General features: G+C 37.9%; 1 protein-coding gene across 4 annotated transcripts; it reads right to left on the bottom strand.

Moving 5' to 3' along the window:
• Positions 1-428: 428 nt before the first annotated feature.
• LOC309692260 (desmoglein-2.1-like) lies at positions 429-15,645 on the bottom strand. 4 transcript variants are annotated; one of them, XM_082510588.1, is made up of 15 exons: positions 15,494-15,644; positions 12,874-13,002; positions 11,853-12,008; positions 10,072-10,213; positions 9,418-9,581; positions 7,238-7,372; positions 6,510-6,695; positions 5,605-5,752; positions 5,322-5,559; positions 5,097-5,239; positions 4,772-4,993; positions 4,266-4,508; positions 3,574-3,707; positions 3,168-3,431; positions 429-2,921 (listed from the first exon to the last, which is right to left on the bottom strand). In XM_082510588.1, exons 1-15 carry the CDS (start codon positions 15,536-15,538, stop codon positions 1,908-1,910), a joined length of 3,363 nt encoding a protein of 1,120 aa, XP_082366714.1. In that variant the 5' UTR covers positions 15,539-15,644; the 3' UTR covers positions 429-1,907. The 4 variants fall into 4 exon arrangements, with proteins under 4 accessions (XP_082366714.1, XP_082366715.1, XP_082366713.1 ...); XM_082510589.1 differs by having other exon boundaries at positions 5,322-5,520; positions 5,584-5,752; XM_082510587.1 differs by having other exon boundaries at positions 429-2,918; positions 5,322-5,752; positions 15,494-15,645.
• Between the last annotated feature and the right edge of the window lie 859 nt (positions 15,646-16,504).

The following is a 16,504-nucleotide window of genomic DNA, read 5'->3' on the forward strand; positions in this document are numbered from 1 at the left end:
ACCCTTTCCAGTCTCCTGTGCCGCCATCTCACCTCACCTGACCTGCCCAGCTCATTGGTAGCCCCCCAGTGTACATCGTAAGGAGGACTGTGGACAAGAGAAGATTCCTGGAGTCCACAGGCAGCTGCTCTGGACAAGGCCATGCTCTGGGCCTTTCACCGCCTCCACATTGATAAACATGGTTGGTTTCCAGCATGTTCCCATTAGGAGAAGGGGGTTCTGTCATAGCCCACCAGTCCTCCTGTGTGTTTGTGTGTGTGCACGTGTGCACATTAGTTAACCACACTTTACTTTTACTCCACCTTTTTCCCATGCATACCTGTGGTAATCAACCCACCTGCTTGTCGCCTGGTGATCGGCTGGATCACCACATCCAGCAGAAAGGTGGCATAATTCCCTGTAAAGTATACGCTCTACAACACTGGTCATAATTTAGAATTTTATATGTTTTTATTGGCAAAAATATTCTTCACAATCACATAACACCCCAGGTTTTACATATCAACGCAGCCACAAATCCTTACCAATGTAATAGAAAACCCCAAAGATTTAAAAATAATTCTCTGACTGGGGGGTCAGCCCAGAAATACCTATATCACCAGAAGCAAACCTATTTTATTAAGCCTTGCATGAATGTTTGAAAGCTCTTGTAATCACAGTGTATTGTTGCCTGCATTGACATGATGGTATATATATGACCACACATGATTGTATCTGTCAAAGGTCTATTTGACCTTTGATAGGTCAAGGTCACCAAATTATTCAAGTTCACTGTTAGTAGATATGCCTATGGTATCATAACTTTTCTTGAGTTATAGCATGCACCAGATTTTCAGAAATGAAATCTGCGAGTTTTAACAGATGCAACTTATGGTATCAATTTGAAACTTATAGATGACGTCTTTATCAAATTGTTAAATTCGCAAGATTTTCAGAAAACTTGACCTCTGTCGGCAAGATATGAACTTGTCTGAGACTTTTAGTAGACGCACCTATGGTTTTCTAAATGCCACATCACATCATTCTTGAGTTATTGTGTTCACAAAATTGGGTTGTTCATTCTGCAGTACCCATCAGTCTAGGCTGAGCAATAACAATCAAATTCAATGAGCTAAAAGACTAATGTTTTTATTTTATTAGTGTAAAAACACACAGATTGTATATAGGTATAAAAATAAAACAAGACAATGAGAGCAGTGATGACCTAAAATATAACATGAGAATGTAACAATTGATACCAATTATACCCACACACATAATACAGTGTTAACTTGAGAACAAAGAAGAGCAGGTAAAGTTGATAGTTACATGAGAAGATGATGTCCTGATATTGTAGTGAGCATTTTGTTGTCATGATTTGAGTCCACTTGTCTTCTTAGAGGCAAAGTTCATTCCAATTGGAAAAACACATTCTGATTTATCAGCTTTATGATGTGATGAGTAATGTGAAAGTGATCTCTTCAATGACATAAATGCACCATCCAAAGGAGATTATGGATTACTGAATGGTTTGATTATTCCCACAGGTCTAAGTTTTGCTTGATAGTAGCAACATTTCAAAGTGCAACATCTACTAAAATGTAATAAGGGTATCCTTTAATCTGTGAAATGATTACATTTCATCCAGGAAAAGCTGCACAAGCTGCATATCCCTCCACACACACACACACACACACACACACACACACACACACACACACACACACACACACACACACACACACGCCACCACCCTTCACCACCACCATTTGCTCTTACAGGCTTCCCATGAAAATACTGAAAGCATAAGAGTAATGCACTATTTTGAAACTAAAAAGGGTCGTCTGTTGTCCAGGAATTCATCTGCCATTTAATGATTTTCTCTTGTCACCTTAAAAACCAGTAGGTGGGTCACTACAGTGAATGCTCTACTGATTTGCCTTTAAGGCAGTAGATTGGCTGCTCCTGCTGTAGATGACCTTTTCAGAGCCAAAGACCTCACTCTTCTTTGAAAGACCTCCCTCTTGAACCAGCTGCTCTTTGGTCATAGTTGGCACTCCAACTGTCAGCACTTTCTTAGATCCTGAGACCCCTTCTGACAGTAGAGTACTTCCCTGAACAAGACGACCCTGGCTCCCCTTTAGCACTTTCGTTGACCCTGAAGGGGCCTTGCCTTTGACAACCATCATGGTCTGGGAGCCAGACAAGCTCCCAGCTTGGATCAGGCCATCACTCCAACTATGGGTGTCACCATTCTCCACCAGCACCATTGCAGGGCCCTGGGCTTGTCCACTGGACATTAGTGTCTGCCCTTGAACGAATACTCCTTGGGCAGGTCCAGACTGTGTGTTGTTAACCAGTACCATGCCTTGAAGGTTGGTGGTTGGTGCCTCAGCCAGCAGCACAGTGTTGTGGACCTGTGGCTGGACTACATAATGCATTGGCTGCAACACAGGAGTGGTGGTGTAGTACACAGGCTGCTGCTGCTGCTGCATTAGGAGCATCTGGCCTTGATTTGCTAACCCTGTTTTCATTGTGTTCATCTCTTCCTTCACCTTGGCTGTACTTTCCTTTACAATTTCAGAGTGCTCCGTTGTCTTCCTGACCACACTCTGCTCCACTTTGGAGATGGCAGGCTCCAGTTTGGGTGGAGGGGAGAGCTTTTGTGCACTCATCAAACTTGATACTGAGGTTTGAGTATTGATGTAGGCATTAGGGGTAATGGGTAGCGCTTGTTTGTCATCACAAGAAATTGTCTTGCCACTGCACACCTCTGCGAGAGTCTTAAACTTTGGTCCAAGGTCATCAAGAAACTGAAGGTCATTGTCTGACTCCAAAAGGCTACAGCAGCCTACTGAGCCAGCAGAGGACCCTTGGCCCTCATAATCATACACCAACAAACCATCCTTCACGCCAAGGTTGTCCTCTCCGCTGACTGTCTTCTGTATAAAAAAAAAATCAATCAATAAAAAAATCAATACACTTTAAAAATAACGAAAGACATATTTATTGACGACAGTGACAGCCAATAAAAAGTGAATAATATCCACATAAACATTATTAGTTGCAACATTAACACGTGTGTTCACCTAACATCATTAGTAAAGCTACTACATATCACATTTAGTGTTAAAACTTTCCATTTAATTGGATTTAGTTGTCCATTTAGTTGTCAGCTAATTTCTCACCTGAGAGTAATACTGTGCCAGGAAGTGACGTGGCAGGGCAATGCTATCAAAAAATCCACCTTGCCTTGATTCTCTGGTCTCAAACTCTGAATGGAAATCAGTGAAACCCCTCATTTCTTGTCTGTAGTCAGTTGAAAAACCACCTTGATAGGTGCCAAATTTCATCCCATCAATGTCAGTGAGAGATGCCTCATAACCAAAACCTCCCGCTGGTGCCATTGCTCCATTTTTAACTGTGCCAATAGTCACAAGTAGTGGCCCTTCCTATAAAAGTCATACAATTGTTAGAACAGTGAACAGTTTTTTATTGTGATTAAAAATCACTTTGAAGGAGCTTTCACAAAGACATCATCATCGATGCCGAGATTATTCCCGTTTTCAACACTTAAGGTAGTTGCAGTCTCACCGTGTTTTCTCCCGGCCCTTCGGTGCGGTAGTCAATAAGGTGTGACTTGGTCTCAAAGTCAGGCATGTCACTAAAGAGGTCTGGAAACTTTACAGCAGATCCACATAAGCAGAATAACAGTAGCAGAGGAATGACTGTAAAAAAAAAAAGTTTTATTTAAAGTTAAAGCTACAAATGTGGTGTGAGGTCAAAAGAAGGTGAAACAGTTTTTCAGAATGTGTAAAATCCCTAAAATAGATGTAATTACTGGGATTCCTTTAAGCTTTGGTAAGCTTTGGGGGATTTTAAATTGTTACAAAAGTCTAATCTGTTTAATTTTTGTAGTTATTGGTAGCAAGTGTAGAATAGTTTGGTCTGTAATTACTTTTGGCTATGTATTTCCTATTGGGAGAGACACAGGGTTTATTAGGTAAACCCTGCTAGTACCAGTTTATGCCTCTTTTCCTAACCTGCCTTTATTCTCCATAGATTCCCTATAGATGGTGTTGTGATGTGATTGGCTGATTATATATTTATATAATTAAAAGCTGACCAAGTCTACCTATAAAGTAGTCAGTAAGTGTTTTATTTAAATTTCTAGGTAAGAGAGTTACATTTTGTTATGGTTCGAGTATCAGTATAATTCTTTCATTGTCCTTTTTTATCTTATCAAAATTCTCAAATAAAAAAAAAAAAAATCACATAATGCTTACTCAAGAGCAGTAGTAGGCCCGCTAGTATTAGCCCAATGCCCGCAGGTCCTAATGATGTTGTTTTTCTACCACGACCATTGCTGCCTTGGTTTCCACACACAACTCCATTCTCGCAGGTACAAACTTGGACCGTCATTCTCTGAGGTTCAGGGCAGGCGTGTCCCTGCTGATCCTTCACCACAAATTCCACTTCATAAACACCAGGCCAAAAAGCCTCCTGAGACCGCAAGATAGCTGTAGTGTCTGTCAGAAACCAGAAAAATGTGAAATAAGTATGTATATGCATTACTCATAGATTTAGTCTTAGAGTGTATATGACAGATTGTAATCCACATTTTTATCTCAAAATAAAATTTTAAAATTTGTAAAACAAACAAAGCAAACAACAGCAACAACAACACTTTAGTATATTGACCTTTTTTTGTCTTTTGTCATTGTTTTCTTTATTTAACTACTACATCTAAAAAAAAAAAAACACCCCAAAAAAACTGAAATCATCATCTCACCATTTAGATGCTCCACGTTCCATTTCCCTTTTGTGTTTTCTGGGATAATCTCAAAGTGAAAAGGGGGGCCATTAGGATATGCGTCTTGATCACTGGCATTCACAATTACAGCATTTGCTGTGGTGCACAGAGTCTGGAAATTGCTGGTCAGGGTGGGGCAGTGGTCATTAGAATCTTCCACTTGGATGGCTATCGTACCAGTGGCTGTTTTACCAAGCATGTCTGTGGTGTAAAACCAGAAACAAACATATATAATCCAGTATTTATTTATTTTTTTTTTTGCGTTGATATTTCTCCAGAGAGTTCTTCAACATTCATGCCGTACCATCTGAAATGCAGAGTATTTTGGCAGTATATGTCCCATTGACCAGGTATGGAGATTCCCTGTCAGGCATCTTGTTCAGTTTGATCTCAGCTGTCTCTGGGTCAATCGTTAGCCAGTTGTCAGGGTCTGAGCCTTTGGCATATCTACAGCAGAAATAGACCAGTTATGAGTATCACTATTATTGTGCACAGAAAGAGAAGCTGACACATATGTATGTGGACTGACTTGACTGCCTTAGCTGGTTGTCCAGTATCCCCATCTTTTGCAGGGTAGCTTGCAATAACATTTTTAATGTTAAAGGATTTCCCTTCCTCTGAGACAGGAATAGCTTTGATTTTAGGATCAAATCGTGGCCCCTCCGGCTGGTTCTTCACATTGATTTTGATAGGATAGGTTTTAAATCTTCCACTGCTTCCGCCACTTGCTCCACTGGCACCACTGGCACCACCACCTCCACCACCGCCTCCACCACCGCCTCCACCACCGCCTCCACTTGCTCCACTGGCACCACTGGCACCACTGGCACCAGTGGCACCACCTCCACCACCGCCTCCAAATGCTGCACTTGCTCCACTGCCTCCACTTCCAACTAATGGATTCTTGTTCCTGACGGCTAAGCCTAGTTCAAGGTTCTTTACATCCTCATAATCCACAGCCTGTAAATGACGGATACAAGAACATATCTTTTAGCTCAAAAAATAATTAAAATGATTGATGACACATAAGAAACAATACAGTGTTTTATATGCATCTATAATTGGAGTGTTGCTATTGTTGATGCATTTTTGCTTTTTGTAAAACAAAAGGTATTATGGATTTTATATAAACTAACCTGCAAAATTATGCTCCTGTGCTATGTGTTATGAATGTTCTGAAAAAAATTGTTAAAGTAATGGGCAGTAGTCATATAGCAATGGCCAGTAAACCTCATACAGTGGTAATAGTTTTGTCTTCCAGCCAAGTACTACAGGGTAGTACAACAGGGACTTGACGCAAGCTGAATAAGCAAGTCAATGACAGCTTAAAATATTGGAAGGCAAAATTTAACGACTCCGAGCTTTATCGATAAGAGACACTTATCAAATTTTGGAATACTATGAGTCTAAGTTCACATTGTAGGGTGTAATGCGTTCCAAAGTAACATATTATTGGAATGACATTATATAACTCTGTAACAAAGTAATGAAATGTGAAACCAAAGTAAAAACAAATCTTCATATATGTGAATAGCACTCTTGTGAATGGCAGCATAGTCAACCATAGGAAACAATCATCACCCTGCAGTGATCAAGGTTCTGATCCTTACCTCATTCATAAGAGGGCCATTTGCCACAGAGTTTGACTTTGCATTTGCCAGATAGTAAAAAAGCTGAGTAACAGCACATAATTTCTTCTTAATTAAAAAGGTTGTACCTTGTCAAGCATTAAGATGCCTTCATTGGTGTTGGGGTCTGTTTTAATGCTGAAATACCCAGCCTCATTGCCTTTGACAATTTCAAACACAGCTTCCCAGTTGTCTGTGCCTTTTAGATCCAGGTCCTCTGTTTTGATTCTCATCACCTCCACTTGTTCTGTGTTCTCCTCAATGCTTCCTTCATACTGTAAGTGAAATGCATAACATGAAATTAGAGTTCAGCTGTGTCCGGATGTGTTCACTTTGCCCTAATCTCCTCCTATGTATATACTGTCTGTGCCACTCTGTTCTTGGTCACATCCTCACTCGTGTTGTGTGAGCCTCCTCAGTCTGTTCTGTCAGTCCTATCCTGCACATTATTTGTTTTCTGTGCCATTTGAAATAACTTTTTGATTTCAGCCAACGAAATAGTTATTTCACGCAATGACATGCAATTGGCTATTGTTCACGTGTTATTGTAAGGTGACCTTGAGGGTCTGAAAGGCGCCTATAAATAAAATGTATTATTATTATTATTATTATTATTATAAATCAATTCATAATTCTATGTAATGTTCTTTTTTTCTGGATTTTTGGTTGATATTTTGCCTCTCCCATTAAAATGAAACCACGTTAAAAATGAATACTTTTCTCTCTATGTGGCAAAATCACAAATTCAGCAGGTGGTCAAATAAATATTTCCCCTGCTGTATATGTTAATATAGAGAAATGTAAGGAAGAGAGGTACCTGATCTTTTTCCAGTCTGGGAGGATTGTCATTTACATCAAGGATATTTATGGTAATAGTGGTAGTTCCGGTGTTTCCCTCTGGATGTCCATTTCGATCTTGACCTTTTATCGTCAGAATGTAGTTACTACATGTCTGAAATTAAAAGACATCAAAATAGTCATTAAACAAATACGTTTGTACTAGAGATGGCACGATACCACTTTTTTATGTCCGATACCGATACCGATATCATAAATTTGGATATCTGCCGATACCGATATGAATCCGATATAGTGTTTTTTAATCAACAAAACTGTTTTTTTTTTAAATATCTTGCTGCATTTTGTATAAGTTCATACTCAAGTTTAAAACAACAACTACACTAAAGCTATTCTGTTATACCTGTATGCAAAAAAAAATGTTTCATAGTTCAGCAATACTGATCAATCTAATAAACTCAAACCTACACCATCCTCCCTATTCTGGTATTTTAAAGAGTACTTAGCATAAATATTAAGCAACCTAACTAATAGGGTTCCAACTCCCAGCAACAACAAAAATAAATAAATAAAAAATAGGGAACCACCCCTCACGCTCCACCTCATGATGCTTAATCGACGTAATCAACCTTAATTTGATGCAGTGTGGAAAAAAATGCACAGAAATCAATTATTTTTCAAGAAATATTAAATAGATTCAACATCTTTCTTCAACAGAATTGCAGACTGCACAGATGGTACCTTCCCAAAGGAAAAAGTACTATAGCTTACTAGGGTATATATATTAGACTTAATAGTTACTATATACAGTAATTGACTTCTATTCATTTTACATCAAATTAAAACTTTGGGTGTCAGATAATTATTTATTAAAAGCTCGACATTTTAAATGAGAATAAGAAAGAAAAGTATGTCTTTGTGCCCCCTTTTCCTTGTTAATGCCCTATCGGCCCCCCTGGCTAAACTTTGCTAGATCCGCCCCTGCACAGTTACCAGCGTCAGCTACATAGAAAAAGATCCTGGTGTAGAAAGTAATAATAAATAAATTCTAACAACAGCTGATCAAGCTTAAACGTGCTGCTGTTGTTCAGCCGCTGGTTTCCTCTTTCTGGTGCAAAGTGGACCAAAAGCAAACTAGAGACACGGACTCGCGACAGAAAAGCCGATCAGCTGATCATTAAGCAGTTTCATGATTGAAGTAGCAGCAGGAGAGGCAGTCGCTTGTTAAGCTTAACGCAGGAATGCTTTACAAACAGTTAGAGATGGACTTACACACTTGCTTTACTTCTCTCGGGAAAACTTTGTCGGAGATGAAATGCCAAGTTGCTAGCGAAGCTCCAAATGCTATCCAGACCACCCACAGGTCCCGCATGCCACAGCCGCTCTATCACGTGATGCATACTGCTCCGACTGCTAACCTGAGGTGAGTTACGGTGTGTTGCAAGTTTTGTGAGGTGCTTTCGTGATATTTAATGGATCGGATTACATTTTTTATTTTTCTCCGATATCCGATCCAGTAATTTAGGTCAGTATCGGACCGATACCGATACGTAATATCGGATCGGTCCATCTCTAGTTTGTACAATACTGGAGTTAGAACAGAGACTTGGGATGTTATCAAGATGTTTCATTCATCATTTTTGTCATAGTATCTAACTGAATGGACTGAATGAAAATAATCATTGTTATCTTGTAATTACTTAAAGGATTTGAGTTTCATTAACACAAACACAATAGAGACTTTTATTTATGGAATGGTCAAAAGGTTGACAGATTTGTTAAATAGGGTAACAAGGACCCTCTGCCTTTACTGTATCCAGAATATTTGCCCTTGGATGTTTGCTCTGGCTTGGTAAGCTTGTTCCATAATAATGTCTCTAAAGGCCCTTTCTGAGGACACAGAGATCGAGGAATGAATATGACAGGCCATCGAAACACAAAATAAAAAACAAGCTCAATTGTGTCGACGACTGTGGTTTACTGATAAAACCTGCCCCTTCAGCTGCCACTGATTTTACTATATGCTCTTTTACTATATGCTCCAGTGTATAAACAAATTTTTTTTTCTGATAAATAGTTATTCCCCCCCCTCCCCCTCCCCTATATATAGCCATATATAGTGGTTATATATCTCACCACTATCCCATGTTATTAAAAGAACTTTCTTGAATCATATAGTCAAACATACATAGTTCATACCTCTCTGTCCAGAACAGGCCTTTTAACAAAGATGGATCCACTTTGTCTGTCTATGTAGAACACATCTTCCGCTGGATTCTGAACTATGATGCTATAAGCAATCTGAGAATTGAGATTTCCTGGTTCATCAGCATCAAATGCAGTGACTGTCGTAACCAAGGTATCTGTAGCATTAAATGAAAAAACAAAACAAAACTCAATTTAATTTGAATTTTAAATTTTAAACAAAACTTAATTTCACATTCATTGACACTGTACATGAGAAAAACAGACATTCTGTTCTCCATATTGATATTGTGCAGTGTCCTGCCCTGGTTTTAAAACAATGATACAAACTTGTCAAGAAGAGCTCCTAACTGTTGTGTGCCAAATAATGCTTTTTACATAATGAGCAAATGTTAACAGAAAATTGTTATTTACAAGATCAGACAATAAATAAATATAAAATAATAATAATAGTGAAATAACATGAACTGCAGAACGCAGGCTGTCTGTAACCTCCAGCAGCTCATTGGAAAGACTTTAGCAATTTGATCACTCAATTACACAAACACTAGAAAAATCAAAATCCTTTTTGTTTAATTTATAATTCAATCATTTCGTTTTACACCGCTCACTACCATTACAAATTTGAATGAGATTCACACCACTGACCTTTAGGACTGAGCTCATCTACTTCAACAGGTTCAACATCTGGAAATACTGGAGAGTTGTCATTCTCATCTACAACCTTGATTCGTAAGTCAATTTTTTTTTCTGCAATTGTGCCATTCTTGTACATAGCAACACCAGACAACTGAAAGAGTAGTAGATAGAAATGTAACCATTGTTGTTCGTTATTTAGCTTGACATAAACTACAACGCCTTGCAGTATGGATTTACCACCAGTAAAGGTGCATTTTACAAGTTTAGGTGACAAAGGTTAGTGAAACCAATTTAATATCAGAGCAAATACTATATATTACAGTGAGCAACAGAAAAAATATCTTTGTAGAACGTTATATTATCATGGCAAAATTGGTCTTTCTTCTTTTCTATAAAATGCCATCACTTCATCTTTCTTTACACAACTATGACTGAAATGGTATCCTGTAACCTTTAACATGTTTCTAATTGGCCATTGATATGGTCGACAGCTGTGGTCACATGTTTACATGCATTCATCATAGGCATGAGTGCCATGGTCGTTTGGAACTTTTAATTATTTCTTTGAAGTGGTCCCAATTATATATACAGGCTTTTAAGCACAGTCCACATTCATTTGTGCAATGTATCAGCAGCACTGGGAGCAAATAGTTCCAGAACATGGTGCAATCATCACCATGCTGAAAAGCTGGTACAGGGTTTTCTGGGCTTGAAAGACCGAATAGCCTAATCTTTGTCTCGTCTGCGGCAATAAAGCGCAATTTTGGCTTGATCATGTGGGCAGATATAAATCTGTGTCAAACTTTGAAGTCGTAGATTTTGGAGCAGGAGCTTCATTCTTGGTCAGCACCCTCTCAGTCCATGGTGATGTAAAACTCACTTCACTGTGCACAGTGACTCTGGTGTTCCAGCAGTTTCCAGTTTATGGCAGGCTTGAGTGTTAGAGGTTCCTGGATTGTTCCTGAACATCTGAACCAATGTCCTCTCATCTGAGGGTAACAGCTTGGATCTTCTTCCAGAACTTGGCAAAGTGGTGGCATATCCAAAAACTTGTACTTGTATATAATTATTTTGATGATGACCTTGGAATCTGTAGTTGTTTAAGAGTGGTGAGAGGTGACCTTCCTAACTTTTGTAGATCTGCAATTCTCCTCCTTAGTTATTCATTAAGTTCCTTGGACTTTACCATTGTTCTGAGTTCTTAGTGAATCCAGTGAGTGGTTCAAAAAAATCCTTTTTATGCTGTTAAAGAGAAACTACCTGTTGTAGTCAATCATGACTAACTCACTAACGAGAAGTTAATGAGTCAGTCAGCCTGTACAATGACTGTGCAGCCGAAATGCTGTACAATCATTTGGAAAAATGATTGACATTGGATTTTTTTTTTAGTCCTTTATTTAACCAGGTAAAAAAAAAAAAAATCTCATTGAGATTAAAAATCTAATTTCCAAGAGAGACCTGGCATCATGGCAGCAAAAGTCAAAAATACATGTACCACATGAGTACATAAAAAGAAAAGGTCAAAGAAATGGCCCAAAATTACCATGACATTCATTCCGATGATGAGTATTTGTAAACGTCCACCACAGCTGTAGATAATTCTTAAACTATGTAGACTAAAGCACTGTATGAATGTATTGCTTAATGTTTTTTATAGTCTGAGGTGGTCATTAAGACGAGGAAAGGCGTATATAAATGGCAGTCCATTTTGAATTATCTTAATATTTAATGTATTGAGGACAGCTGTTGAATCTTATTCCATACCAAAGAAGAACTACAGGAGGACTCACGGTGTAAGTATCGATCACTTCCCTGTCAAGCAATTTAGTGACACGAACATCACCAGAATGTTGGTCAACCACAAAGACATGGAAAGGAAATTGGTTTGTCCCAACACCTTCCAGGGAGTAGAGAAGATTTGAGTCAAACTGAAGATCGGATCGAATCTGAAACACAAGGTGGAAGACTTCATTATTTCACCACATATGCACCAAAAAACTGAAGTTGTCTATTTCTTTAAATAATTTGTTTTTAACATGAATTCTTATTATGTGTGAAACTGATTTATTCTTATTCTTACAGCTGGTGGTGTTAAATTGTCAAATAATAAAACATTTTTTAAACAGTATGCTAATAGTCAAAATCAAAATATTTCAATACATAAAGGAAATTAGGGGGTCACAGGTGCTCCAAGACAGTAACTAACTAAACTAAATTAAATAATACAATAAGGAAATAAAAGAAAGAAAGTAAAGAAAGTAAGAAAGAGAGGTTAAAGTATGGAAAACTAAAGCAGGCTGCATGATGGCTGACACATGCACACTAATTATAGGTAATAAGTTTATTACAATTCTTCAGTGTTCTCTTCTATATGTTTTTGGTTGCATAACTTTCAAATAATAATCTGAATGCATTTGAAATCACTGTCAGCAAGCAAGAAAATAATGGGGGTTTAAAGATCCCTTCACAAACAATTAGACAGTCTTTATATTTCATGAAAGCCCTCTTACAATTGGCACAACCAAATCCAATAGGATCCCTATTTTGAGCCAGCACCTAGAAATGCTAATGCTATTGTTCAGAGGACTGATTGCCCAGTGGTTTCTTACAGTCGATGGTTTATCTATAACATAAAATGTTTCAGAAAAGGTTAGGCGATACCTGAAGAAAAACCATCTTGGTGGCACTAAAAAGTCATGGTTAAACATTGAATTACTTCACTGATACATGGGTATTTTTTGTTTATGACAGGCATTTATGCTTAATAATCAGGAGACAGAATTAAAGTGAAATTAAGTATCAGTGACTTACCTTAGCAATCGCCTTCTCTTTAGTGTAATCGAAATTTTCCTTAAGAAGCTTTGGAGGAAGAACCCAGTCTCTCTTTTTTCTTACCAAACTGGATCCAGAGTTGTGATTCTGTACAGCAAGAGCTTGGAGCTATAACACAACAGACACAACACAACAAACTTCAATACTCTTACATAATAGCTTTAGTGTCTGTGATCCAGAGTTTATGTTTTGGGCATTTTTGACCTTGTTTACTTTTATTGGAGTGATCTGTCATCCTATTTGCTGGTGCTTCCTCGCTTCCTGATATGAATAGTTCTTAGTTTCTTGTTCGTTTAGTCTCATTCTTTTGTGTTTCCTGTTTTATTTTGTCTGGTTAAGTCTGATTGGTTCCTCGTTCCACAGCTGCCTCCACTTCCCTGATCATCCTGCTGTGTATTTATTGGGTGAGTTTCCCTTTGTCCCTCGTCGGATCATCAGTTCATCTGCTCATGTTTAGTTTTGCCCCGGTTAGTTTTAATTTGGGTCCACTCTCTTTCCACTTCACACGATCTGCCACCGCAGACCGTGACAATAACATTTAGGGCAAAATTAGAGTTTGTTTGATTCTAACAATCAAATTAATATTTAGTATGACCACCTTTATTCTTTAACTTTGTTAGGCAAACTTTCTTGTAATTTAAGTAGTTTTCAAGAACAATGCTTGTCTCTTTTGCCTGTTAACTGCGTTTTGTCTCATTCTCTGTCAAGATGATGTTGAAGTCTCTAACCTCTTAATACCTAGTGTGACATATTTGATACATACAGTTTTTGTGAGTTTCAAAACTTCTACATTATCAGTTTGATTTCCCCCTCCTGAAAAACCTAAAAAAAAGTGGCACAACACACTTTAAGTAATTTTAAAAAATGCCAGATGTAGCAAATACAATACAAATTAAAAGTCATATATGGAAGTTAAAATCTTATTAATATTTAAACAGTTTTGTCAGATGGTTCAATAAACTCTCCATTTCTCCAACTTTCCAAAAAAGTTGACTTTTCTGGCAATTATTTCATCATTCACTGTGGGTTTTTCTATCCATGTATCCTTTTAGTGTACTGACAGTACACTAAAATTATACAATATAACTGTCATACAGAAAAATGAAGCCACTCAGATGGTCCTGGCTATACTTCTGTTCTGTTTTCATAGTTCCATCAATTTTGACAAGAATTTCCACCGTGTTTAACCATGGCTGTAGACACTCGCTGTTGGAATATCTCAGCCTTTTCTCCCTGTTTTCCTATTTTAAGAATGCCTTGTTAACAGCCACCCTTCCACTAGGACCATTTCTGAAAAGGCTTCAGTGACCAATAGATGGACCAAATGGAGTGTGAGATTCTTCTCCTAAGCCTTGCGTCAGTTTTTCCCACTTCTTTAGACATAGCTTTAAGATGCTGTCCATGTACAGCACATATTTTTTTAGGCTGGCCGCATTCTTTTTTGTCCTTCACTTTTCTAGCTCCTCAAATTTGTCAGGGACATATTAATGATAATATATGTCAGCACTCTTAGGACCCAGTTTTATATTGATATAGTTTATTTTTGCTCTCACGTTTACACAGACTTGTTCTTTATTAGTCAGGATCAACGTTAGAAAGCCTTGCCAGACTGTTTGTCTTTGAAAACATATAGAGGACTTCTGCCCTGTTTTAATCATCCTGATGTCAATGATGCGTTCAGTATCACTTGTATTGCCTTCGATATGTGCAAAACTACACAATTAACAATATGAGTGTCAAAAGTGTCAAAACATTAAAGTAATGTTAAATGGTTAAACAGAGAGACAGACAAGGAAACCTGAACAGACATCAAAAAGATAATGAAACCAAAACTAGAAAAAAAAAAACATTTTAAGTGTATCTGATGTCTGATATCCTCGTGTTTGTGTTGTTCCTGTGATATGAAAATAATGCTAATTCAGGCTTGTCATTGCATTGTATGTCGTATGTTATTAATGTTGGTTTATTAGTGATAGTTTTTAAAAACTATATTGTCATTATAATACTGGTCCAGGATCAGCATCACAACTGACCAATGGCAGTAAATAATAGGAACAACACCAGCACACTTCATCACATACACCCCTGTATGTCATACCTCTCATTAATCTAAGTGGAAAGGAGCTGAAAGTAACTTTAATGTAAATGGCTCGACCTTTACATTTTCTAATCTAATGTTTTGAAATTAGAATCACCAGTTAATCTAACGTAAGTCGGTAAACAGCTTTCTAGCTGGTAAAGTATTGGCATCACAGGAGAAACACACCCAATCACTCCATCTAGAGAAAATTTTCACATGGAATACTTCAAGCTTCCAGAGAAGGGAGTGCTAAGTAGAAGATGCACGGCCAAGTATGCAATGACGGCTAAACATTTTCAATTACACCTAGTTATAACTACTATCAGTGAGTTGGATGAGAAAATTATGTTGTGTTTCTATATAATAGCAACAACTCATTTGCTGAAACATCTTCCAGAATTCAGATAACAAAAAATAAACAAAGACATTTCAAAACCAGTTTTGTTAAGTGGTGAAATAGCTTTTTCTTTTTTGTCTTCTTCTTTACTTTTTAAATAAAAAAAAAAGCACTGAACTCACCGCAAACACCAGCAACACAAACACGGGAAAAGAAGCCCGAGTCATGATCGGGGAAAACTCCAAACGAATGTTATCCGATCAAGTGAACCGACAGAGTTCTGGAGGCTATGCTTCCGGAATGTGACAGCTGAAGTGAGATGAGGTGGCTTATCACAGAGCTTATCAAGGAGGAGGGACTCTTTCTCCCTCTCTCTAGCTCAAGTACACAATGACCCCCCCCCCCACAGCATCAAATTCAAGAGAAACATAGATAGTCGATCTTTTACATGACTGTTCATGTAAAGACTCCTGTGTAAGTGTGTGAAGTGAGGGCAAAGCCAGGGCCTTGTAAGGTGAAGCATGTAAAGGTAACTCAAGGTAACTTTAATGCCAGTGTTATCTGGATTCACTTATCACAACATCAGCAATCAACTGTTTCATGTAGCTGAATAACAACATGCTAAGTTAACCCAGGTTTTATTCTAAGCATTTACATGACAGAGTTGGCGTTGGCAGCATGTGGCCATCCGTAACTATAAATAAGTGTTGTGCCAGCAGAAAGACTGATTTTACAAGGGCAGATAAAACTTTGTAGCCGTATAAATGTCTGTAATAAATAATAAAATTATTAATAATAAAAAAGTTGGACAGTAGTTTAGTATTAAAAACCTGTTCGAATGTTTGCGTGCTATGTTTAAGAACAGAAAAGAGCTACTATATTTGGCCTATGTGTAAGTTAACAGACTTATCAATATGACACTGATATAGTCGACACCTTCATAACTTATTACTATCATAGGTTTGAGGAGTCTTTCAGCAATGATGGCACTTTTTTCCAAAGAGACTGGTCAGTTGTCCGAGATCAATAGATGTAATTCTATACCTGCTCCAGAGCAGGTGAAGTTTGAGAAGGAGATTGAACGGAGGGAGACGGACAAAAAGGACGAGACAAACAAACCTAAAGACAGGACTGACTTAACTGGGAGACATAAACTAGAAATACTGATAAACTCAAGAGCACAAGCAAACTGA

Source organism: Aulonocara stuartgranti (genome assembly GCF_965226115.1).
Source record: "Aulonocara stuartgranti genome assembly, chromosome: 17".
NCBI lineage: Eukaryota > Metazoa > Chordata > Actinopteri > Cichliformes > Cichlidae > Aulonocara > Aulonocara stuartgranti.

Bases quoted from the DNA above. Each gene is read 5' to 3' on its own strand.
- LOC309692260 (XM_082510586.1), bottom strand. From the start codon at position 15,538: ATGACTCGGGCTTCTTTTCCCGTGTTTGTGTTGCTGGTGTTTGCG. The intron at 5,753-6,509 runs GTACAACCTTTT...CGTCATTTACAG, and splicing joins GCATCTTAATGCTTGACAAG to GCTGTGGATTATGAGGATGT. The intron at 3,708-4,265 runs GTAAGCATTATG...TTTTTTTTACAG, and splicing joins GGGCCTACTACTGCTCTTGA to TCATTCCTCTGCTACTGTTA.